The following is a 27,164-nucleotide window of genomic DNA, read 5'->3' as shown; positions in this document are numbered from 1 at the left end:
AGCGCCGGGACTGACGATCGTCAATCTGGGGGCAAGCCCAGCACCAAGGTAAGCTGCTGGGCTGCCCCCAACCGTGAGGACCAGCACCATGGTCGCTGCCGTCAATCTTGCTTCTGGAATCGGCATGTGTTGTGCTGATACAGGATCCCGTTGCACTGGATGCGTTTCTGATGTGCGAGAAGAATGTGTTCCCTCGCCACAAAGACGGGTTATGGTGCATTGCATGATTAAACCGGGTGCTTTATGTGTGTCAATATGGATAGGTACCAAAATGAAGAAACACTCTATCTGCTCTAGTGCCTATCCCTGTAAATGCCCAGCAGGGGGTGCACAAAATCATTGAATCGCCATTTAAGACCATTCGCCCCCTTCTGTTTCTGTGTGCAGATCAGTGGCGGCTCCTGCCTTTAGACTTAAGGGGGGGCTGCAATTGCCTGGGTACTGCTTGTTGGAATACAGCATACAAATACTCTACTTTAAATCACCTTAACCTATGGAATAAAGTAACCTGGATTGCGATTGCACTGTCCCAGTGGTTTTGGTCATATACTGTAAACAAATGGTGTACCCGTATGCACACAAACACAGGTACAGAGCAAAATAAACACTTTGAATAACTTTAATATTAATTAAAGTACAGACCAGTATAATCCTATTAAAGATTTACATACAAATAATAGTTTAAGTAAATATTATTCACAGAGGCTCAAATATAAAAATAAAAAAACTTCCATGCACCTCTGCAATGCGTATCTTCCTTCAGCTGCATCACGCTGAAGTCTGGGCATGCTCACTGCAGAGAATTGCTTCTGGGCTGCACAGACCGCAGCCCATGGAAGCACTGTAGCTCTGGTGATGTGCACAGAATGGTTTCCTGCTGGAAAGCTATTGCTGTCATATCTCCATGTACTGGCAGCCCAAGTGGGGGAGGAGTATTCAGTTCTCTGTATGATGGGCATTAGCAGCTTCCAATAGGAAGCTACTACATGCTGAACTCCTCCCCACATGAGAGGAGGTCACACATGGAGCCTGGTGTTGTAACTCCTGACAGGAAAGACGTGATCATGTGACACGAGGACTGGGAGGGACACAGACAGCCAGCAGAGAGCTCCAGAGTTAGATCCCACACCCTCTCCCCCCGCGGGTAGAATGCGCACCCCCCTCTTGCATATCCGCGTGCACCGGAGCTCTTGTGCTGGCTGTCTGTTTTACAATGGAAACTTTGTTTTCACTGGAGGGGCTGCAGTCCTGCAGCCCAATAGCAGGAGCTGCCACTGGTGCAGATTTCAATAAACTGCATTAAAATAATTCTGCTTCCAATGAAATACTGATAGGACAGTTTATTGTATTGATATCAGCATTCAATTTCCTTTCATTCGATATATGAATCATTGCACTTGCGTGAAGTGTAACAGTTTTTTTTTTAATAACCATTGTATATGGGGTGATTTCAAGTGTTTTGTTTGGCGACTAGATGGTGCTGGGTGATGAAAGTGTTGCTGCATTTGGCCGCACACAGGCACTGACGGTTTTGTTATCATGATCTGGCATTTGGATGGGATGGTATCTAGCATTTATGGCAAATAAGATTGACCGCTAAGACTGGCATATAATAATGCCCCAGGAATGACAGACCATGTTCAGAGTTTCTGACAGTGAGTGGCAGCACCATGGAAACCAGGTTACCATGAGAACCAAGAGGGCGGAGGATCACGAGAGTTTGCAGCCAAGGAGATTTTGCTTACCTAATTTGTTTGTTCCGTTGCACTCTGTATACAGACTCAGTCGTTCACAATATACAAGTGTCATTCATCAAATTAATAGTCACAGTCTCTTTGTGCATCCTTGTCGCACATTGCAAAGAAGAAACTCCAGATACTAGCACAAGACGTGGCGGACTGCTCGGAGCAGGCTTCTCATGTTGTGTATTGGGGTATGAGGACACATCTGTATTTACATTTTTCAGTTTTAGATTTCCATTAAGTTCAACAAGTCGTTCGAGTCCAGGTTAACCATGGCATGGTTGTATGCCATGCGCGCAAATCATCTGCACTTTCCCTGACCATGTCACAGTGGTAATCACCTGGCATAAGCCGGACTCAGGAGAAATGGTACCAGCCCCTCTGCTCCCTCTGATTCACCCCTTCTACCTCCCCGCCCACTGTGCAGCACAATCCTAATAGGCTACAGGAAGATGTCTTCTCGGCAGGCCCCACCTTACGTGCTCCGGACCACACCTACACCCCCTCCTCCTCCCAATCACAGCCCCACTTTCGGGCAGTGACACAGAAGCAGAGATTGATGCTCCTCCTACTTCAGTATTTTTACACCATATAGAAAGTTCTTGTTTTAATGGTAAAAGCCTTATGCAAATTTGACAATGTTGTACTGAAATAATTACTTAATTAAACCTAATGAATTTGTTTAACAATTATTTATATAATTTGATGATTAAAAAAGAAAAAGCAGAACATTTTGGGGACATTTTTGGAACAAATATGAGTTACTTGTTGAAGGTCTTGATGCTAAGTTGGATGTGAGCAGAAAAAGGCCAGTAACTACCAGAACCAACCCTGTTGCAATGCAAGGTGTGCACAGACATTTATTTTATATGCCTGCAGGGCAAATACTGTCTAATTTTGCATGTAGCCCACAAAAATGTAGATTTAAGTTTAGCCACACCCCTCATGCCCAGGTGTACAGTTGAGTGACTTCCAGTCCCTAAAGCATTTATGTGCTAATTTTCTAAACCTTAAAAAGCAGGATTGTGCTATTGTGAGTGGGGGTAAATGTGCTCATAAATCGTTTTCTATTTGCGACCTTCGCATCTTACCGAGCCGACCTGAATCCTCCTCCGTAGCGCTGATTTTTGCTGAAGCTGCACACACAGACATAATCAAATCTATAAATAATCTGAACTTCTGAAAACCCCATTAAAGCCAATATATTCCGATCTATCCTGCGCTATAAGAAACGTTTGCCAGTCACTACATAAAGGAAAACAAAATGCTTTTATTTTCTTTTCTTTCTTCATGCTTCAGTGTTTTCAACAATATAAACCATGACGTAAACATCTGCAGAAAAACATAACTTTACTTTCAATGAAAAAAATAAATTACACAAATCTGCTTTACTTGTAACAAGCGTGTGCTATTCTAGTAAGTGTACACAGTACAATAATGATTGCTCCTGCAAGTGTGCTGTAGGTATGACGTTACGTTAAAAACCGGAATAAAGCAACGGACAACTACGTCGCCGGGATGTGAAATGTATCAATAAAATAAAACACAGTGTAGCAAAAATTGCTATAAAAATAATGGAATCTATGTAACAAGTCACAACCAGAAGTAAATAAACATTTTAAATACACGTACTGTATGCAACATTGGGTTACGGATTTCCGTCATTTACAAATAAAAAGTTATTTTATGAATTTATTCATTTTACTATAGAATCATTTTTTCCTCGGTGATTACTAATTACAATACTATGGGCTTACTTAGCTGCTGCTCAGGTTTTGCTTGTAAAATAGATCAAAACATGTATATAGATCTATATACAAAACTCCAAAGCCTCTTGTTAATATTGGTAATTTATATCCAAGAAAGAAATCACTTTGGAATATTCTGTATTTTCTCTTAAAGCTGCACTTATGGAAAATTTAGGTTTTTTTTCCGTCTAATATCATTCACTCAATAACCACGTAGCGTCATATGATTACCATGGCAACCACAGACACATGGGATGTTATGTACAGAACAGAGAGGATTTGGAGCATATATAATTCCCAACGCTCGTTCTTTTGGCATAACATATGTGGAAGGAAGGCTACGATCATGTAACCCAGGGATGGGGCGCCTTTGGCCCCTCCAGCTGTTGTTGAACTACACATCCCAGCATGCCCTGCTACAGTTTTGCTGTTTGGCTATGCTAAACTGTTGGATGTATAGTTCAATAACAGCTGGAGGGCCGAAGTTTCCCCATTTCTGGTTTAGAGGGTATAGCGATGTAACCCTTTCCTCGGGAATAAGTGCTGAAATTTAAATGTGTTCAACCCACTGGGCACTATCCTGCAGCAACAGCCATGTCAGTCTCCCCACAAATAGATTTTGTAAAGGGGAGGACACAGGAGGACACACTTTAAATAAAGCTGTTAATGAAATGGTGCAATAAACATCCACGTGAGAGAGCTTTAAATCATTAATATGCCCGGTACTAATGGGAGACCAATTACAAGGTAGGAGGGTAAATACATCAGCCATTCACAAGACACTCCAAAAAAACAATACTCCACCGATATATATATTGCTTCAATTACCTGTACATTCACTATGACATTGTAAGATCAAAGGCTGTAGGTCCTACGCCCACAAGACGAGTCACAGCTTCATAAAATTAAATAGAAGTATATATATATATATTTTATCATTTCTTTACACGACGTGCAGCATTTTTTTTTTAGATCATTTAAGTTCCTGGAGAAAGACGAGAAATGGTGCCACATCCAGCAGGGGGAAATGTTTAGGTTCTGAAAACAAGGAGAATGACAGCGGTATATCACATTCAGGTACCCTATGGAGAGGCGGAATAGCTTTGGGAATCGCATATCACTGTTGTATATGAAACGTGCTACACCTAAACCCAAGATATATCAGTAAAGCCTGACGTTAGCGTGGAATCCTGAGTCATAGCAGCTAATGTTAAGCCACCATCCAAGAAAAATACTAGCCATGGAGAAACGAGGCCTGGAGATACTTGAAGTTAGGTGTCCCAACATTCCTCAGGAAAACAGGCTCATGGTGAGAGACTTGTCGCCACACTCCCTAAATAGATTGTGAGGTCTTTCATCAGAGAGCTGGTTAGGAGACGCGTCCACTCAACAGTTCTTTTGGTTCAACAAGAGCAATCTTCACGATGAAGCTAAATGAAGTGCTAATAACGTCATTTTGGGATGTATGTTTGATATGCAATGCTCCATATAATATTAGTCTCCAGTTAAGTGAAAGCTCTATGTTACTGCGTGGGACTGGTGATGTCTTTAATACCCTGTAGAATCCTCTTCATATGGCCAACCTTGGCTATTCCCAAATCCTACAAAGTAAAGCAAGTATGATATTATAAATATGCAGAGTGTGACAGCTGTATTGTACATAGTACTGGAAATGTGTATATGAGGTGGAAAAAAACTAGAATTTGTGATCTTTGGAAGAAATATTAAATAAGACTGAGGGAAAAGTTTACTAAGATGGAAGTTCTGTTTCATATGTGATGTTGCTATTGGCAACCAATCGGATACTGTCTATTATCTTCTAGAAGGTGCGAAATAAATAAGTAGCTTCTGATTGGTTGCCCATAGAACTCCCATCTTGGTAAACTTCCCCCTGACACTTCTATAGAACATAAACCCGCTGATTTCACACAGTACATCAGGGAAGATGATATGGATTTGTTTCGCTTCATACGAGACATAAATGATCATGAGTTGATGATGTGGAAAGGAGACAGTGGCTGAAGCGGGTGTAAGACCCCTCGCAGGGTACCTTGAGATCTCTCCTTTCCAGTAACACCAGCTCTGAGCCCTGGATATCATGGCGGATAAAAATGTCCTTGTATTCCCCCAAACCCAAAACGTCAAGCCAGGCTGCCACTTCCTCCGTGCCCCATTTATCCACTAGCAGAGAGATGAGGGGAGAGAGAGAGAGAATAGAATAAATGAACACACACAAACGAGATAAACGGAACAAATGAGAGAAAAAGATCTGGGGATGAGACATCAAGCAATAAAGCTTTGCTAAAAAAGTTCTCTGAGCCTTAGCATAAACCACAGGCCTGAACTGTAGCAAGTATACACCAGAATGCGGACCGGTATTCCAGCCCGGTCTACCAAACAAGGGCTGAGACACGTCTGCACACTGGCCCCCTGTGACTACATGGTAACAAGGCCACACACTCTTCCATCATTCTAGCTATAGACATTTTGACCCAATTAGTGCAATTTTAGAAGGTTCTTCTGCTTTGGGCCGAATACTGCATGTCCGCAGACACTGTATAGGGCCTTGGCATCCCAGCATGCTTTGCATCAGATTTAGCATGGCCAAATAGCAAAATTGAAGCAGAGCTTGCTGGGATGTGTAGTTCAACAGCAACTGGAGTGTTAGGGTTAGCTGTCAAGGGTATAGAGCAGGCATGTCCAACGTTGGCCCTCCATATGTTTTGAAACTACACATCCCAGCATGCTTTGCAATAGTTTTAGCATTCTCTAATAGCAAAACTGTGGCAAAGCATGCTGGGATGTGTAGTTTCACAACATCTGGAGGGCCAACGTTGGACATGCCTGGTATAGAGTAATCAGGAGACCAGTGGGGGTTCCGGTCCACTCCATGAGAAGAACACATCTGCCACTGACAGCCAGGTGCTCGCTGCAGTACTGGTCCAGGACAAGCAGCTGACACTGGGGGCAGCTGGGGCACAGCCTGGTCATCACCGCCATCATCTAATGGGCCAGTGGGAACAGATTAACATATGGAGATGAAAATGAAAACAAATAGTTGTAAAAGCTATAAAAATACATATACATATATATACTGTGAATCCGCGGCTGAGAGGTATACTCATAGCAATACCATGCAGGGTTCAATACCCAATTTAACCAAATTAGGAGCAAATAGCAAGGTATCTGACTGCAATATAGAAGGTCATGAGTTTGAACCCTGGGTAAGTACTTTTGTTATTGAAAGTTTGTTTAATGAAAAAAAAAAGTGTAAATATTAAGTAATTGTGGTGAGTGTGAATCCCTTAAATGACCTGTGCGACTAATGTACTCTGACCCCCAGCAAATGAAAGTATATCACATGTACTACTTTATAATCTACGTCACTGTGTCGGACATTAATCCATATTTCTCACTTCTCTTGTCCCCCACTAACATAGGAGACACCAAGATATTGTCCACTTCTATTCCTCATCACAAGTCCCAATGGGGACCTAATCGCTCATGTCCGAAATCATCCCCGATGGTCGGTGGTTTACACTCGCGCGATCCCTCTCTCCTCTGGTTTGATGGTGTTTTATGCACATCCTTTATAGCTACGGAACCTGGTAATTACCTGTTAGGGAACTGTTGGATTTCTGCTTTTGACACTTTTCTTTTTCCTTTCTTGGTTTTGAAATAATTCTGAGTTTGAAGCTTCCTTTGCTGGTCTCGCCAACGCTTTCCTAAGAGGAGACAAAGGCATTTCCGCTGTTACTAATATTAACATTGTAACTATATATAATATGTAGTGCAAGCTTCCAAAGAACAGCCAGGCAGCAGTGCCCCATAACGTAAGATGCACGAAAGATGCACGAAAGATACCCTTTACTGTTATTGTCCAAGTGCATAGCATGTGCAGGTGGAGGTGATGACGATTCTGTGTGGACCAAGGGGGTTATTCTAATTTCCACACTGTGTTCGAGATTATTCGCCGGGTTTTCGCGCACAACAGTGCGGGCTGGAGGATGTGCCCATGGGAACGCCCCCGCGCATTTCATGGGTGTTCCCCTATAACGTGGGTACGGGGCGGGCCGCTGACGTCAGCTGATGTAGATTGGTGTCTCAGATCTGCGAGCGCTTGCAAAATTGTTCTGTTGTCGGCGACCATTGAATGATTTTGTCCGCGCACGCAAAGCTGTGAATGGTTGTTTATGTAATGCATCCATTTGCATGCATGCGGGGGACCTTGAGGGGGGACGGGCGGCCATGCGGGCGGCGTTTGGTGGACTCACAAGGCTGCGAAATGCGCAGCCTTGCGAGTCAACCAGAATAAGGGCCCAAGGGCAGAGTGCGCATGTTGCCTGAGCTCCGCCCAATCGGAAGGCCACCAGAAGCTCACAATGCGGTAGGTCGCAGGAATTTCCTGGATTGTGATGTAAACAAGGGCCAAGTTTACATAACCTTAAGTTCTCTGGGGCCCCGGTGCAATGCGCCTGCTGCACCAATGATAGATCCGCCTCTGGTAAGAGGTAGCGGCAGCCTCCCCCACTATGCCTGGTGACAGTCCCTACTTATGGCGGTCCCGCTGACAACATCTCTGCATGCATATAGATTGCTGAATTGACTCAGTGCTACACCAATCCCGTACCTCTTCAGCTGGTTTAATGATGTGGCTGATCCAATGGACGTCAGACATTTTCAGCAGGTCGTGACTCACGGCATTGAGAGCGCAGAGTAGCCCCTCCTCCTCCTGAGGAGAGTCCCAGTGCTATTCACACCAAGGATACAAACACAAGGAGGAAAAATACAACAATGAGGCCATTGCATAGATTCACAGGTACACACACACCACCCTCCAGCTGCTGTGAAACTACAAGTCCCATCATGCCTTGCCACAGTTTTGCTATTAGGGAATGCTAAAACTATGGCAAGGCATGCTGGGATGTGTAGTGTCACAACAGCTGGAGGGCCGCAGTTTGGCCATGCCTGACCTACATGAAAACAGTAACTAACGTTTTGTCATCCCTCAATGCATTTCATTATTATGTTCACCATTTTTAGGTTACATGGGGGTTTATTCTAGTTCATTCTTTCTGTCAAAATCCTTCTTAGATGGACAAAACCATGTGCACTGCAGGGGGGCAGATGTAAAATGTGCAGATAGAATTAGATTTGGGTGAGTTATTTTGTTTCTGTGCAGGGAAAATACTGACTGCATGATTTTACACTGCAATATAGATCTCACTTTGAAGAAAAACCCCACCTAAATCTATCTCTCTCTGCACATGTTACATCTGCCCCACCTGCAGTGCACATGGTTTTGTCCATCTAAGAAGGATTTTGTCAGAAAGAATGAACTAGAATAACCCCCAAGGTTACATAGTAGGTAAGGCTGAAAAAAGACTTGCGTCCATCTAGTTCAACCTGGTATAGATATCCATTGCTGATTTGGTAGGTTCTGGTATTTTACAGACAATTTATATTTCTTATTTGTACCCATGGATGTTTTTCTCCAGTAAATGTTTGTCCAACTTTGCCTTGAACGCATTTAATGAGCCAGCCGTTACCACCTCTCTGGGAAGAGAGTTCCAGAGTTTGACTGTTCTGACCGTAAAGAAATTCTTTCGGTACTCTTTACCTAGCACGGCGCCCATCGTGGTTATCGCGGGCATTGAATGCACTAAAAAATCGGGTGCGACGCGACCGACGCGATGCCCGCGATTTCTCATAGGGAACAATGTTAAATTTCTCAATTGACCCGATTTTACTGTTCAATGCCTCAATTGACACGATTTTTCCATAGGAAACAATGTTAAATGGCTCACAGAGGCCAAATACCCACCCTGAAGTGTGAAATGGCCCCCACAATTGTTAACGCCACCCCACGATCAACGTGAACCCGAAGCGTGGCGAGCGCAGCGAGCCCGCGAGGGGCGGCGGTACGCGTCGTACGACCTTTTCATACCCCCACTATCCACGTCGGCGTGGAGTTGAGAATAGAATAGTGTGGCGAGCGCAGCGAGCCCGAAGCGTGACGAGCGCAGCGAGCCCCGCGAGGGGACGCGGATACCTGTGAAGCCCGCGAAGGGACGCGTTTACCTGTGAAGGTATCCGCGTCCCCTCGCGGGGCTCGCCACGCTTCGGGCTCGCTGCGCTCGCCACACTATTCTATTCTCAACTCCACGCCGACGTGGATAGTGGGGGTATGAAAAGGTCGTAGGACGCGTAACGCCGCCCCTCGCGGGCTCGCTGCGCTCGCCACGCTTCGGGTTCACGTTGATCGTGGGGTGGCGTTACCAATTGTGGGGGCCATTTCACACTTCAGGGTGGCTATTTGGCCTCTGTGGTCCATTTAACATTGATTCCTATGGAAAAATCGGGTCAATTGAGGCATTGAACAGTAAAATCGGGTCAATTGAGAAATTTTACATTGTTCCCTATGGGAAATCGCGGGCATCGCGTCGGTCGCGTCGCACCCGATTTTTAGTGCATTCAATGGCCGCGATGCCCGCGATTTTTTTACCTGCGATGCCCACGATCAAAATCGTGGGCGCCGTGCTAGGTAAAGAGTACCATTCTTTCTACTAGCTGAATGAAATCTTTTTTCTTCTAATCTATACTCATGCCCTCGCGTCCTAGATTCCTTTCTAATAGAAAAGAGGGTCCGTGACAGTTCCTTATATTGGCCCCTGATATACTTGTACATGTTGAGCATGGCCCCCCTTAAACGTCTCTTTTCTAATGTAAATAGTCCCAAATTGCTTAATCTCTCCCCGTAGCTTAAATTCTCCATTCCCCTAATAAGCTTTGTTGCTCGCCTTTGGATGTTTTCTAATTCTTTGATGTCCTTTTTATAGTGTGGGGCCCAGAACTGTACTCCGTACTCGAGGTGAGGTCTCACCAATGCTTTATATAGTGGCATAATTACCCTCGAGTCCCTAGTTTCCATTCCCCTCTTAATACATGCCAGAATTTTGTTGGCCTTTTTTGTAGCTACATTACAATGGGCACTACATCCCAGTTTGCTGTCTATTTGGACTCCTAGATCCTTTTCAAGTATGGAATTACCCAGTTCCTCTCCGCTAAGGTTGTAACTTGCACACTGGTTGTGTCTCCCAAGGTGCATAACCTTACATTTATCTACATTGAACCACATCTTCCATTTTTTTGCCCACTCATCTAGAATTGCAAGATAATTTTGAAGCATGGTGACATCTTCTGATGATTTGATGACTTTGCTAAGTTTTGTATCGTCCGCAAAGATGGATACATTGCTGAGTAACCCTATCCCAATATCGTTAATAAAAATGTTAAACAGAATGGGCCCCAAAACCGAACCCTGGGGCACTCCACTTAGTACCGGTATCATATCTGATACGGCACCATTCACAACCACTCTTTGTTCTCTATGACATAGCCAATTCCCTACCCATCTGCAGATATTTTCACCCAATAGGTTCTCCATTTTATTAATCAATCTCTTGTGTGGGACAGTATCAAATGCTTTAGCGAAATCTAGGAAAATCACATCTACAGCATTTCCATTATCAAGGTTTTTGCTAACCTCTTCATAGAACCCTAGTAGATTAGTTTGACGTCCTAGACACTGTCAACCCCCTATATCATAACCGGACCGATGAGCATGTCCAAGTATTCTCTGTGAAGACGTTTGCACTATATAAATATCTATTAAATAAACCCAATAAATAAATAATAAAGCTGCCAATTGTGTGAGACAGATATTGATTTCGAGAAAGTCTTGAATGTTTAGGTCCCGCGCCGATGCTGCGCCTGCTGCAGAAATCACTTGGAAACGGTGCAGCGGCCATTTTCCCAGTGATTCACGCATTCACAATAGAGAATTGTCAACGAGAACACGCAGACCATCGAATGCTTCCTCCAGTGCACGCGGATCTAAGACCTTCTCTGGTGTCTTATATCTGCATGCTCCCTGTATGGGAAGACAGGGACAGCTGACATCGGCGTTGTCAACGAAAGCTGCTCGCCCCCCCCACACCATCGCTGAATTACCATGGAAACGCTGGGCATTCCCATGGGCACAGCCCATCATTGCCGCCCCCCGCCCCGCACTGTCCCATGCCAACGGTTCGGCGACTATACAAATCGCCGTGTCCGTTCGCCCAGGGACCCTGCACATGTTCATACATCAATATGCGCATGTGTACATGGAAAACATTGCTCCCCCGTGCGAATCAGAATCAGTGCAGTGCACATGGGGGATCATTCTGAATGAATCGCTCCCCCCATGTGCACTGCACTGATTCTGATTCACTCAGAAAGGCACAATTACTCTCTAATGGACAAAACCATGTGCACTGCAGGTCGGGCAGATGTAACATGTGCAGAGAGAGTTAGATTTGGGTGGTGTGTGTACTTCAAACTGATATCTATAGTGCAGTGTAAAAATAAAGCAGACAGTATTTACCCTGCACAGAAACAAAATAACTCACCCAACTCTAACTCTCTCTGCACATGTTACATCTGCCCCACCTGCAGTGCACATGGTTTTGTCCATAAGAGAGTGAATTTGCTTTTGCAAGTGAACCAGAATCAGGCCCACAGTGTGTACATGGACCCTCTCATCTGACCTCCACCCTATGAAAACACAGAAAATTGACCCCTTTCATACCAGAAAATGCAGGGACCCAGGTTGGCCCCTTTCACACCAGAAAAGTACCTGCATTTTCTGGTGTGTGAAGGGGCGGGAAGGAGGTGGGAGGAGGCTGTCAGGAGGCGGGCAAGAGGCCGTCTGGCGGTGAGTACTCATTCCCGGTTGCTGGTCCTCGGCGCAGGCTCCACACAGGCGACGGGCGCAGATGACAGGTCAGACGGTTGGTGTAGATGACGCAGCTCTCTGGCAGCAGTGAGGGCGCCGGAGAGCTGCGTCACGTCATCTTCATCCACCGCCTGTCCTGTCATTGCGCTGCCGCCTGTGTGGATCCCCGGCCTGACAGCAAACCGAGTACCGGCAACCGGGGTAAGTACCCCCTACCCCTTTCACACCGGCCAGGTCCCCGGGTTCAACCCGGGAACAACCCTGCTCCAATTTAGTCGTGGGTTGTTCCTGGGCCCAACCTGGGAAATTAGGCTGGTGTGAAAGGGGTATTAGAAAAACATGTAGTGGAAGACCGAACTGGTCCGACTGACATTTTCTGCTGTCACATTTTATGTTTGTACATGTACAGTAGAATCTATAATACAGCCCTTAGTATGACGGCGTTGTCAGACACCTACCTGCTTGCTTCCCATGAAGGCGCGAGTCTCCGTGTACAGCGCCTTGACACTAATGGCCACATCTACAGCAGAATTTCTACTCAACAACTGCGAATACAGAAATACAATTGTATTAATAAATAATTATGTGTAGGGTTAGTATTTAGGAAGCTACCCAAGGATATTATTCACTTGTACGGCTTTGGCGAGTTACACACTGGCCAGGTCGTTCACTGCGGGGATGGAGGGCCGGCTCTGCGTTCTCATTCTGATGAGGCAGTGATGCGGGTGAAGGACGGGCAGTCAGCCATTTCCTTCCCAGCATACACCTTACATATGCGTGCGCCTTCGGCGAATGGATGTTACCTGTATGTGAATTGCGCTTATGAAAGCTTACCTACATGCTTGCTGCCAGGAGTTAAATGCTCGTTGACAGAGGTTTCTGACAATGACAGGGGAAGTTTTACATGCTCATTGCTAGGGGTTTACACGTTCGTTGCCTGGGGAAGTTAACATGCTCATTGCCTGGGGGAGTTTATATGCTCATTGCCTCTGGGACTTTACATGTTCATTGCCTGGGGGAGATTACTTGCTTGTTGCCTGGGGGAGATTACTTGCTCATTGCCTGAAGCGGGGTTATAAAGCTAATTATGCTCATTGATGTACATTTGTCTCCATGACCCGGCCAGAGCTGGTGGCAGCTGCAGAGTGGAGATACAGACCCGCAGCGGTGGTCTGACCGGCGTGTCCTTGAGAAGTGAGTGTACTGGACACTGTCAGGCACACAGCCCGCCGGGAGGACTCACCGCTCCCCCCCCCCCCCTCCTCCTAGCCTGACTCAGCGCTCACCTGTCCCGCTGGCCAAATAAATGGAAAAAAAAATTGTGTGTGTGTGCTCGGACCCCGAACCCCCTGACAGGCATGGGTAAACTGTACCCGCCCCCCATCGGTGGCCCTGAACACAACAGGAAGGGACTGGCAGATCTGCAAATGACCAACCCAGTAAGAAGTTGGTATTCCTGCTGTAGATGACTGGGTATAATAAGGATACAGAATTTACAATCCTGACATATAGATTATTTTCTGCATTTATATAGTCTCTCACCTCAGCGGAATTGTTGGATTTGTTGGAGAAGGCCTCGTTCAGGACCCCAAAGCTGCCATTCACAGCATGGGCCAATTCTTGTTCTATGGCCTTGTGGGTTTTGGCTGCATCCCGGATTCTGTGTGAGGAGGAACATCATCAGGATCACACATATAACCAAGGCTGGGCGCACACGACACCAGTCATGGGGGAGCGGGAAGCCGCAGACCGAGAAGTACAGTCACTAAAGCTTCTAAAAATAAAGAGGTGATGTTGCCCGTAGCAACAGGTCAGAATCTGTCTATTATATTCTAGATGACGGACAGAATCTGATTGGTTGCTATGGCAACATCACCTCTTTTTATTTCTAGAAGCTTTATTAAATTTACACCTGAGAATGACTTAAGGGCAGATGCACTAAGCTTCAAAAGTGATAAAATGGAGAGTGATAAGCAGCCAGCCAATCAGCTCCTGTCTGACATGTCACAGGCTGGTTTTGAAAAATGTCAGACAGGAGCTGATTGGTTGGTTGTTTATCACTCTCCATTTTATTGCTGTTTAGCGAGCCCTCTGACGCAGACTGCCGGGCGAGCGAATGGCTGACCCCGTGCCAACATCCCCGCCACAATGCAAATCGATGTTTAGCATAAACATCTATTCGTACTGGAGCCGACCATCAAATGATTTTTCCCGCTATCAAATATGTAGGTATGGCCTGAAATATATTTGTGGTGTGTGGCTCCGAGAACGTCAGCTGCCCACCCCCGCCAGGTATCGACCCGCCCGCGTACCCATGGGAACGGCCATCGTTGTCATGGGGATGCCTATAAAATGCCAGGCATTCCCCTGTGCCACCCACCTGACCGCCGTTATCCCACCAATAGCTGGTAAGCACCACATACTGTAAGCTCTCGTTACCAGTAAGCGATGCGACAGATGTTATGATGGGATATGGTCGCTAGGTTGACAGTATGAAGGTCGACACACTTAGGTCGACGTGTGAAACAGGTCGTCAGACAGGGTTGGACGGTCGACTCGAGCATTAGATCAACAATGGGAAGGTCAACATGATTAAAAAAAAAATTCAAAAGCAGGCGGTATTTCATACCCCTAGGGCGTGGAGAGAGAATAGAATAGTGCCGAGGGCACCGAGCAATGTGAGGGGATGCGCTACACTGATGTCCATATTGACTTATGGTGACACAGACACGGAAAAAAACGAAAAAAAAATAAATAAAATAAAATAACCCGCCGCCTTGTCATTGTCAAACTAGTGTTTGTGTCGACCGACCGACCCTGTCGACCTATTTCATGTGTCGATCTAAGCCCTCTCGAACTACATACTGTCTTCCCTAATACATCGATATCACTTATGTGATCATGGAGCCTACCTGAAATACACTTTACCTGCTGATGAGTTGCTCTGCAGAGTGTGCGAGCTGCTGCAGCTGGGTGACCTCCTCCTCAGTCAGATACTCCATGGATTGCTGGGAATGAAGACGTGGGCGGGGCATAGCCCTATAATTCTCACCTTTTCTTTTGTCCTCCCATGATTTCAGGGTGCTCTCAAATGCCTGCCAGAACCAAGTGCAAAGACAATGACTGCTGTACCCCAAATACCTGCCAGAACCAAGTGCAAAGACAATGACTGCTGTACCCCAAATGTCTGCCAGAACCAAGTGCAAAGACAATGACTGCCGTACCCCAAATGCCTGCCAGAACCAAGTGCAAAGACAATGACTGCTGTACCCCAAATGTCTGCCAGAACCAAGTACAAAGACAATGACTGCTGTACCCCAAATGTCTGCCAGAACCAAGTGCAAAGACAATGACTGCTGTACCCCAAATGTCTGCCAGAACCAAGTGCAAAGACAATGACTGCTGTACCCCAAATGTCTGCCAGAACCAAGTACAAAGACAATGACTGCTGTACCCCAAATGTCTGCCAGAACCAAGTGCAAAGACAATGACTGCCGTACCCCAAATGTCTGCCAGAACCAAGTGCAAAGACAATGACTGCCGTACCCCAAATACCTGCCAGAACCAAGTGCAAAGACAATGACTGCTGTACCCCAAATGCCTATTAACAGCCACTTTACTACCAGGTAACAGGATTGGGATTTCATTCTGCTTAAGGGCCCAATGTTCAGCCAACCATTCAACTAGTCGGTTGGATGGAGAAAAAAAATCAAGGTGCTGTAGCTGTACTGTCAGTCAGACAAGGTGCTGTAGCTGTACTGTCAGTCAGACAAGTTCCTGTAGCTGTACTGTCAGTCAGATAAGGTCCTGTAGCTGTACTGTCAGTCAGACGAGGTCCTGTAGCTGCACTGTCAGTCAGACGAGGTCCTGTAGCTGTACTGTCAGTCAGACGAGGTCCTGTAGCTGTACTGTCAGTCAGATAAGGTGCTGTAGCTGTACTGTCAGTCAGACAAGGTGCTGTAGCTGTACTGTCAGTCAGACGAGGTCCTGTAGCTGTACCCCCGCCGCCGCCCCGTCGAGCACACCCCCCCCCCCGCCGCCTATGCTAACCCCCTCCCCCGCAGTCTTACCTTATGCGCTGGTCCCGGCGGCTCCGTCCGTTCATTCATCTGCTGAGGACCACCACAAAATGGCCGCCCCCGTACAGCAGACAGTTTCAGAGAACTGTTTGCTATATGGGGGCGGCCATTTTGTTGTGGTCCTCATCATAAGAACGGAGCCGCCGGGACCAGCAAGATACGTAAGTCTGTGGGGGATTGGGGGGTAGGTAACTATAGCACCGCAGCCCCCGGCGCCCCCACATGCACAGCGCCCCCCCGCGGTGGCGGGGGCTGCGGTGCTATAGTTACGCCCCTGGACATGGTGCTGTAGCTGTACTGTCAGTCAGACAAGGTCCTGTGGTTGTACTGTCAGTCAGACATGGTGCTGTAGCTGTACTGTCAGTCAGACAAGGTGCTGTAGCTGTGCTGTCAGTCAGACAAGGTGCTGTAGCTGTACTGTCATTCAGACATGGTGCTGTAGCTGTACTGTCAGTCAGACAAGGTCCTGTGGTTGTACTGTCAGTCAGACAAGGTGCTGTAGCTGTACTGTCAGTCAGACAAGGTCCTGTGGTTGTACTGTCAGTCAGACAAGGTGCTGTAGCTGTACTGTCAGTCAGACAAGGTGCTGTAGCTGTACTGTCAGTCAGACAAGGTGCTGTAGCTGTACTGTCAGTCAGACAAGGTGCTGTAGCTGTACTGTCAGTCAGACAAGGTCCTGTAGCTGTACTGTCAGTCAGACAAGGTCCTGTGGTTGTACTGTCAGTCAGACATGGTGCTGTAGCTGTACTGTCAGTCAGACATGGTGCTGTAGCTGTACTGTCAGTCAGACATGGTGCTATAGCTGTAGTCATTTTCTCCCATACAGTACCAGATTTTCCGTCCAACCCACTGACTATTTGGATAGTTGGATGACAGTTGGTCTAGTGCATCGGTGACCAAACCTGTCCTCAAGATCTATCTACAGTTCATGTCCTTCAGGCAACCTATGGATCTATAGTAGGAATGATGCAGCAGGTTCGAAAATGTGACAGTTAGTAATGACTACAGCTGTGCACCAGGTGATTTGGAACACGTTGCAGATCTAGAGCAGGGGTGCTCCAACTATTTTGCTCTGGGACCCCATCAGACAATAAAAAATATTACAGGACCCCAGCAAGTTACTACTGAATGGCCACCACATGTGTGATCGGTGAAGTGACCGCTATTGTGAGTAATTTGGGAGGGGGGGGGAGCGGGACCCACCTTGGGGTCAGGACCCACAGTTTGAGAACCGCTGATCTAGAGAACCGGTTTGGTCACCCCTGGTCTAGTGTACGGCCAAGCCCAGGATGCGCTGACATGGTAACTGAGGCAGGGTGTAAGAAGCCAATCCCAGTAAGAGACATGGAGAAAAGGTAACAGCCTGCGAATTCTAGGCATCGTTGGGCTCCTAGTGGGTCTGTCCAATGCTTTAAAGTACCAAACTTTTTAAATGAAAATCCAAATTGGATTTGCCTATTAAATGAATGCTACTGTACTTTAAAACATTGGGCGGACTTGCAGGGATCCCGCCAGTGCCTGCAGGTCCTATGCTGTGACATTTATCCCATGGCGTTCCGGCACATTACTAGTTGGGGATCACAGTTATCACTGGTCTTGTATAAGGAAGGGCTTTGTGATCGAGATGTGGTTACCATCCCAGCTGAACCTAGGAGAGAACATCGGCCTTGGACTATACAGTCTTAGAGACCTTTAGTTTGGGAATAATAGTATTTATGGGTGTTATAAACGAATTCTCCATCCTATTGCCCCTGAACACACCCTGTCCCTTGTAAGCATCTGAGCTCGGTTCTTGTGTTGGATCTTCAGAATTCCAGGGGGTTGTACCCAAGCTTCTCCGTCCACTTGTACTGGCACCCCTTCCTCTCCCAGGATAGTGATCTTTACTACACGGCACTGATAATAGAAAACACATGAATGGGACCATTATGAAAGTGTGGCTGAATGCAGCAAATGGGACAGGAAAAGTAATTGTTTTCATTATCTTATTATGACTAATACTAATATAAAATATATGTCAGGGCAAACTATAAGTGCCGGACGCTGTCTTTGGTAATTAATCAATAAAGGATCCAAGTGAATCCTTGCACTCTGCTCTGCTCCTGATAGGCTTACAGTCAGAAATGCTTCCCTATATTGTATCTCTAATACATTTTATTCTGAAAAGCTCATTTGAATATGTTTAATATCTGTATAAGATTTAGTGGTGCTGATGTATATTACCTGGGCGATACGGTGGTGTTGCAGGTTGATGACGCGAGACATTGCCATCTGAATGCTACCAAACACAGCTACCACTTCTAGCTTCTTGTCATCAAAAGAAGGGGCCCCGAAATTCTGCAGCATGCAAATAAGACAAAGGAATAGCTTACCATATAGATAGAATATGAGCCATATAGATTTATTTTTGGGACATTTAATGGGGCAGTTGTATGCTCGGTCATCACTTACATTGTCCTCTTTGGTTCCTCCCCAGAAGTTAATGCCCCCAGCATAGCTCGGAATGTTTAGAACTGCGATGCCCTGCAGACTGGGCAGGGAGATGGTCACCCCATCGCACTGAAAGAGCAAGTAACATCTACATTTCCAAAGCATATAAACATACTGCGTACATTTATAACAAGCAGGGGCTTCTGCGCCATGTTCATGGCTCCAAGGAAGGTGTGAACCTTGAAGCTGTTTATCGTTTACAAAAAAAGTTAATTATGATAAACATACACAAAGTGCATGATGCATAAGGGGCACTACTGATGTTGGCATAATATGTGAGGGGCACTACAATTGTGGGCATAATGTGAAATAGGCACTACTACCGAGCAGGAATAATGTTTAAGGGTCCTTACTACTGTGGGCATAATGTGAAAGCAGCACTACTATGTGGTATAATGAGTAAGAGGCACTACTACTACTATGTAGCATAATGTGTAAGAAGCACTACTAATATGTGGCATTATGTGTAAGAGACACGACTACTGTGTGATATAATGTGTATGTGGCTCTACTATGGTGGGCATAATGTGTAACAGGCACTACAACTGTGTAGGCAGAATGCATACCTCCCAACATGACCCTCTCCAGGAGGGACACAATGCTATGCTCCTGGACTACCCTCTTAATGTATGATTGCCTTCACCTGCATTGAACTGGTTAATTGGTAAAAAAGGTGTTCCACAATCACACATCAAGAGGGAAGTGCAGGAGCAGAGCATTGTGTCCCTCCTGGAATGGGTCATGTTGGGAGGTATGAGATTGTGTAAGCAGCACTGCTACTGTGTGGCATAATGTGTGTAAGGGGCACTACTGTGTGGTGTAATGTAAATAAGGTTCACTATCGTGTGGTTATGTCCCTTCCCCATGAGACCATGCCTCCTTTAGGGGCACACCTTAGGTGTGCGCTGTCCCTATTTAAATATGGAGGGTAGGGTGCACCCCTAATAATAAGTAACATGCAAGATCAAAATCCGTCTTGGTAAGATATTTAAATGAAGAAATTATTTGAGGTACTGTACATACTGTATAAAGTATTAAAAATGAACTACTGAGACCAGCCATTATACTAGATGGGTATAAGTGTGACACTATGTTCACCTCCAGTTTCACCCGCTGTTCTAGGTTCTTGTATGTCTTCTGCAGGAGCTCCTTGGTCCCCAGAACTCCGTACCACATCATGTTTCGTGTTCGGCTACTACAGAGTAATAGAAGGTGCACAGTATTCTAGCATCTTTATATTGATTGGATGAATAACCAAAGAAAAAGAAAAATTGTCAAACGCTAGCCACAACAAATCCAATCTTTTCTATTTGTCTATTTGAGCAAGATTGCCATGAATAATGGAATTAAGCTTTTGACTGTATTTATAAAGAAAGAAAAAAAAGATTTCGGGGGGAAATGTAATAGGGCGAGAGAATCAGAAAGTGAGAGATTTGGTAAGAAAGCTCCAGTTTTTTTTTTTTTTAAAGCGGCAATCATTTACACTGCAAAATCAAACTGGTTGTGCAGTGTAAATGATTGCCGCTTTAAAAAAAACCTGGAGAATGTATCCACCGACATGCTAGGGAGTGGATTTGGGCTCCCGGGGGAGGGGTAGCCAACTCCAGTTCTAGGAAGCTACAAACAGGTCACATTTTCCAGGTCACCCGACAGGTGCACAGGTGCACTCATTACTCACTGACATATTTTAAAAGATCCCCATTTGCAGCTAATTACTTCACTTGTGATTCTGCAAGACCAGGAATACATTATCTGTTGGTAGCTCTCGAGGACTGGAGTTGGCCACCCCTGTTATATATCATCTGAAATATATAATAATTAGTTCCAGAAGTGGTTGGTGTAGGAGGTAGTGCCGGAGTATACAGCGATGTATATACTGTACTCTCAGTGAATGGTGGTCCATGTACATTTACAATCTTACGTGTTACAGGTACAATTCAAGTACTCATTTTACAGGGGGCAGATCCCAAAATTGAAACATGAAAGTTCATATAAAACATTAATTTCACATGCATATAAACGGTAATTGTGATTTCATAACTGGCCATATAATCATTACTATAAATAGAATATATAGGGCAAAATGCAATAGGATGTGAAAATCAGAAAGTGAGAGATGTTGGGAGAGTTTTCCTGTGTTTTTTTTTTTGTTTAAAGCGGCAATCATGTACACTGCAAAACCAGGTTGATTTTGCCATGTACATAATTGCCGCTTAAAAAAAAAAAAAAAAAGGTAACCTCTCCCAACATCTCTCACTTTCTGATTATCACACCCTATTACATTTGGCCCAGCAGTACATGCTGTACTGTCTATGACTGCGGCACCGTGAGTGTACACAGCGCTTTACAGCATAACACATGAAAGAGAAGATAAGTATTATATAACGTAAAGACATTACCTAACACAATCTGTGCCACAAAGAGCGTCTAAACAGGAATTCACGTTTCCAATGCTAATTTATAGATAACGGCAGACACTGACAGATAACGTTTTAAGCTTAAGCCGCCTGTCGCCAGATCCAGTAATGACATTTTATGCTTTACAGCATTACGCACACAAATCATTGTTTCTCCGGAAAGCTTATCTGGGAGAGAGCTCAGGCTGCGGAGGGAGAATAGACGCAGTATTAAATCTCAGCTAAGTGTATGCGAGTCAGGCTGTCAGAGGAGACAGCTGGCTGCCACTATCCCTAAGCACTCATGCTGAGTAGGCCAGAGGAAGCCTTCCCACGTAAGCTGCACTCTCCATCAAATGTTCTGTGCATTTCTATCATCATTTATTTATTAACAGTTATTTATATAGCGCGCACATATTCCGCAGAGAATATTGGAACATTCACATCAGTCCCTGCCCCAGTGGAGCTTACAATCTATATTCCCTACCACACGTACATGTACACACAGACATTCTAGAGTTAATTTTGTTGGGAGCTAATTAGTTTTGGATTGTGGGAGGAAACCGGAGTACCCGGAGGAAACCTACGCAAGCATGGGGAGAATATACAAACTCCGCACAGTTAGGGCCATGGTGGGAATCGAACCCATGACCTCAGCGATGTGAGGCAGTAACGCTAACCATTACACCGCCCCTACTGACCATACTGTTTCTTCTTAGTACATAGGTCTCGAATAAAGAAACAAAACTGACCAATAACATCACTGGACCATGAGACAGGCCCCCATTAATTATCCCCTTGTAAATGACACTCAGTAGAATGTAAATGGAATACACTGCCAATAATTGCCTGCAATATTCTTAATTCTAAACATGACAAACATGGAACAGGGATGAAATCTTCTGAGGAAAACAATGGGGCTGATTCAGATCTGATCTCTGGGCTCAGAATCTTTGCAGGGATTGCTTGTGCATGTGCACTGTCCGATAATCGCTGCAAATCAGCCTGAATCAGGCCCAGTGTACGAGCAAAGCTAGGACATTGGGCAACATGAGATGCTGGAGCAGCGAGAAGCATAGACAGGATTAGTCGGAGTGAAATAGAAAATCAAACCCAATGTTTCAGGGAAAACTGATAAGTACAGTACCTGCATTTTTTGGGGTGTTCGTCCCTCTTGTTATTAAACTCTAGGGAAATTTTGGCATCCAGACCGATCCCAAAGTAATTATTCATAGTGCATCTCTCTGAAAATTGCCTGCAATGGAAATATTAAATAAATTACTGAGCAATAGGGACATAATACATACACAATACAGACTGGGCCGCAGTCTTCAGAACTTTCCAGAACTATTGAGTTAGGGCGTTATTCCATATGGATAAGGCCCAACAGAATATTCGCAGTGGACTGACAGGAGAAAGCCGCCATCCGACCTGAAAGAAAAAACACCCCAGGGAAAATTGCAAATGATTTGCGAATGGATCGCTAACCGCCATCGACTCCCAAATCCATACACAAATCCCAAAGCATCGAAGCTCAAATGTACGCAGGTCTGTGGCTGCCGCTAATCTGCCACTGAGATAGGCTGGGAGTTACGTCACAGACCCTCCTCAAAAACTACTGGGCATGCCTGCATTTTATCAGACAAACACAGAAAAGGGCACATTACCCAGAATGCCGGGTTCCTGTCCGTCACACATTGCACTGTACAGCTGGATGTTTATAACACACTTACACAGAGTTGGGATCCTCAGTGAAGTGCAGAGGACTGAACGCGTAGGGCCGATCCAGGATGATAGAAGATGTGGTCGATGAAACGGTCCCACGTCTGTATGCTGGAAATATACATAATATCATTCACCCACTATGTTGCATTTAGGGCAGGAATGTCCAGACTGCGGCCCTCCAGCTGTTGTGAAACTACACATCCCAGCATGCCTTGCCATAGTTTTAGCATCCCCTAATAGCAAAACTCTGGCAAGGCATGCTGGGATGTGTAGTTTCAAAACAGCTGGATGGCCACAGTTTGGACCTGCCTGATTTAGGGAAAACCCAATCAGTTTGCTCTTTCCTAGAGGGTAACCATTTGGACAAAATTTCACAAGATAAAAGACCATCATTGGTTGCTGGGGTTCAGACCAAATTCTGCAAATTCTTAAAATGATAGCGTATAAGCCAGAAACATTTGGAAACCTCTGTCTAAAGGGGTTATTTTGGTTCACTCACAAAGGCAAATTCACTCTCAGATGGACAAAACCATGTGCACTGCAGGTGGGGCAGATGTAACTTGTTCAGAGAGAATTAGATTTGGGTGAGTTATTTTGTTTCTGTGCAGGGTAAATACTGGCTGCTTTATTTTTACACTGCAATATAGATATCAGTTTGAAGTACACACCCCATGTAAATCTAACTCTCTCTGCACATGTTACATCTGCCCCACCTGCAATGCACATGGTTTTGTCCATCTGAGAGTGAATTTGCCTTTGCAAGTGAACCAGAATATCCCCTAAGAGGTCAATTAGGCCCAACTATGTAATGCCTCTAAGTACTGTAAGCGTGGCTATATGTCCTACTTTTGTTACAGTGGATTGTTGTTTGGGCAAGAACAGGCCGCGAGGGGGGCGAGTTCTGTTACCATTGCTGGCCAACCCGCCTCCCTTGTTTCCAATTCAACTTACTCTTACAAATCCTATATTTGCATATGGATACCCCATCTGTTTGGATGCTTAATATTACATAGTGTAGATCATGTTATCTAAGCAATACACAATACATTCCGTCGTCCAGTTTATAAAGTCTTACCCAGCCTCTCAGCTTCCTTAAGGAATTCCTCGGAGCTTTCCTTCTGGAGCGGGGACGTGGCAGACCCACTGAACACTTGAGTGTGTTTGTTCTGCTCGTCCACAGCTGCGTTTGAAGCAAAATGATAAACTCGGATGAATAATGAAACTTTGGCAATTGGACTCGATTATTTTAAAAGAAAAGAAAACCCAGGTACGTCTCCTCACCCTTCTCCGCCTGCTCAATTATCTGCCTCAAAGCTTTCTTTAGGCTGTTCGCCCTCAGCATCAGCTGCTCCTTAGATTTGAAGATTGTTGCTACATCTTCCAGATGGTCCCCCTTCTCGTTCACTTCCTTGCTGTTTTCCTTCAGTGCAGAGTCAGGGTGGAGGTTCCGTGGGGAGGGGGACAGTAACGCCAAAGACTCTTCGTTAAGAGCCCTAACCAACGAATCCAGCTTTTCATTAAGCATTGAGCACTGTAAAAGATTAATAAAACTCTCAGGTTCATAGATGGGCATTTAGTCCCCGTTTCATACAAACACATATCCAGGGCCCCAACTAGGAATCGTGGGGCCCGGGACTGACCTTCAGTCCACCCCCTTTTTCCGAGTACCATGTTGGCCCTGCACATATCCATATTACATTATATTACATTCTCAATATAAATATGTGACCTTAAGCCGCCCCCGAAGCCTCAAAAAGATCAAATTGTGGAATGAGCAGCTGTGGGACAACGGATAAAGCCATTGTGATGGTGGGACTTATAGGAGTGCCAAGCCCGTCTGGTATATGGGTCTGCAAGGGTTGCAATGCCACGCTCCAAGGTGAGATGACCACACAGCTCTTGCCAGCCTCGTGTCAATGTCCAGTACCTGGGCCCAGAGGATCTATTGGCAATCATTTATATGTTTTTCAATGCAGCAGGGCTGGTTTTACGGCATCTCTGGGACAGAACTCTCTTATTCCCACAACTTATCAAAATATCGCTGGGGAAGCAAAATTAAACTTAAGATCCAGGCTATGCTGGCCCAGACCAGTAAGGGTTAACTTATTTCTTCTTAGCCAAGGGACAAGTACAAGGGATGTAGTGATGCGGTTTGTATCAATAGCTCCCTGCAAAATCCAAGTATTACCGTCTTCATGAACCCATCGCACAACCTTCAATGGGAAATGGAAGGGATCCAAGAGGATGATATTCTGTAAGTACTATGAGAGAATACCCAGAAATTTGTGAGTCTCCCAGAATGCCAAATTTACATTACCGGCATGTCAAAGACGGATGTGTTCTTTTACCTGACTGTCCCATCCTACTCTTTTTGTATTCAAAGCAAGTAGAACCTTATTTAGCTTCTAGTTCCAGATTCATAATATTACTGCTTTCAGATTTTAATCAACTACAACTTTTTACAGCCCATATTGGCGGCGGGGGGGGGGGACCGGACGGGGTGCAGTGCTGCAGCCATAACATGGCTACCTTTAAGGAGTACCTCCCTCATCTGTACATGTTCAGGCGGGGGAGGGAGCTGTTAATGATGCGTGGGGGGAGCGCATCATTAATAATATTATGTGTACGCACTAGACAAGAAGATATCACTGAGAAGGACCCTTCCGAGCGATATATTTGACTATCTCCTCTAGTGTGTATGGGGCTTTACTATCTCCTCCAGTGTGTATGGGGCTTTACTTTCTCCTCTGGTGTGTATGGGGCTTTACTCTCTCCTCTAGTGTGTATGGGGCTTTACTCTCTCCTCTAGTGTGTATGGGGCTTTACTCTCTCCTCTAGTGTGTATGGGGCTTTACTCTCTCCTCTAGTGTGTATGGGGCTTTACTATCTCCTCTAGTGTGTATGGGGCTTTACTCTCTCCTCTAGTGTGTATGGGGCTTTACTCTCTCCTCTAGTGTGTATGGGGCTTTACTCTCTCCTCTAGTGTGTATGGGGCTTTACTATCTCCTCTAGTGTGTATGGGGCTTTACTCTCTCCTCTAGTGTGTATGGGGCTTTACTATCTCCTCTAGTGTGTATGGGGCTTTACTATCTCCTCTAGTGTGTATGGGGCTTTACTCTATCCTCTAGTGTGTATGGGGCTTTACTCTGTGGCCCAATCTTTTGAGAGAACCACAGATTTCAATACACAAAAGATCACTGATATGACAACGTTCTACCTTTCTAGTCATGTTGTCCGCTTCCTCGTGATTCTCTGCAGCTCGCTCATACGCCTTCCCCACTTCTGTGACGAAATCATTAACAGAAAGGCACAGGAACCTGTCCGGGGGTAAGTGATGGAACACATTAGTAAGTGACCAAGTAGAACATAATATGATATAATAAGTTACAATAGGATTTTGCTGCCCCCACCCCAATTCCTGCCCAGCAGGACTACTGTATACAGCATTATATATTTAATCTACGCACGCTGGCAATGGTTTCGGTGGCCCACCGTTTTATTTAAAATGCTGTAGAAGCATGTGTTTAGAAGCTTCGGTGAGTTACACATTCGCCGGCCGTTCGCTGCGGGGAGGGAGGGCCGGACAGGGGCGGTGATGGCGCCGGAGCATGCGAACACTCGGCTACCCCCGATGCCTGCCGGGGGAAAGTGGTTGATGTCACAGAACCTCAGCCGTCTGCCCCTTACTTGTCGTAGCGCTTGTAAATAAAAGTCAGTTTTCACTGATTTTTATTTGTGAAGGAAAGATAAATCATTCACGTTCTTGTACACATCCCCTCGCATGGTACCAAGGGGGTTCGGTGTTGGGTATTCGGCCAGGCGGCATCTCAGGCGCACGGTAAGTCTGGACTCACTCGGTGCTGCCATGGAGGAGATGATGTCAGCGCCCCTCCCTCCCAACGGCCAGGGAATGCCTGCGTTTTCTGTGGCACTTCCAGAAAACACTGCGTTACCTCCGCCAAACATCTGCAGTGTGTCAATCACCCTGCATACGGACAGCGAAGACTAGCCTTCACTAGATCCATTCTTACAGACGTCCAACAATCACCAGGCAGTGAATTTGCAGCCCTGCGTACAGGGCCCTATATATACCTGTTTGTATGCAACCATTTTTCCTTGATTTACTATCACACCATGTTTTGTTATCTTGCAGCAAAGGTATTTCTAATATCATTGTATTCTGCTAGCAAAAGTACAATCTACAG

The 27,164-nt window shown here is 45.5% G+C and overlaps 1 protein-coding gene across 2 annotated transcripts in view; it reads right to left on the bottom strand.

Annotated features, from left to right (window-relative positions):
- Positions 1-2,992: 2,992 nt before the first annotated feature.
- LOC146037071 (diacylglycerol kinase eta-like) overlaps positions 2,993-27,164 on the bottom strand; it is a 130,476-nt gene continuing 106,304 nt past the window's right edge. Inside the window, exons 15-30 of one of the 2 annotated variants that reach the window (XM_083160979.1) lie at positions 26,177-26,276; positions 24,241-24,490; positions 24,035-24,139; positions 22,968-23,067; positions 22,382-22,489; positions 19,937-20,033; positions 18,800-18,907; positions 18,572-18,685; positions 18,110-18,244; positions 15,198-15,364; positions 13,812-13,929; positions 12,728-12,814; positions 8,121-8,240; positions 7,107-7,215; positions 5,541-5,671; positions 2,993-5,091 (exon numbers count right to left, since the gene is read on the bottom strand). In XM_083160979.1, the coding sequence (XP_083017105.1) occupies positions 5,014-5,091; positions 5,541-5,671; positions 7,107-7,215; positions 8,121-8,240; positions 12,728-12,814; positions 13,812-13,929; positions 15,198-15,364; positions 18,110-18,244; positions 18,572-18,685; positions 18,800-18,907; positions 19,937-20,033; positions 22,382-22,489; positions 22,968-23,067; positions 24,035-24,139; positions 24,241-24,490; positions 26,177-26,276 (1,927 nt within the window). In that variant the 3' untranslated portion in view covers positions 2,993-5,013. The remainder of the gene's footprint in view (positions 5,092-5,540; positions 5,672-7,106; positions 7,216-8,120; positions 8,241-12,727; positions 12,815-13,811; positions 13,930-15,197; positions 15,365-18,109; positions 18,245-18,571; positions 18,686-18,799; positions 18,908-19,936; positions 20,034-22,381; positions 22,490-22,967; positions 23,068-24,034; positions 24,140-24,240; positions 24,491-26,176; positions 26,277-27,164) is intronic. The other variant, XM_083160980.1, reaches the window with a different exon arrangement.

The sequence above is a fragment of the Crinia signifera genome, chromosome 9, assembly GCF_055691185.1.
Source record: "Crinia signifera chromosome 9, ASM5569118v1, whole genome shotgun sequence".
In the NCBI taxonomy this organism is placed as follows: Eukaryota; Metazoa; Chordata; class Amphibia; order Anura; family Myobatrachidae; genus Crinia; species Crinia signifera.
Note: the sequence above shows the minus strand (reverse complement) of the source record. Positions and strands in the feature narration are given on the sequence as shown.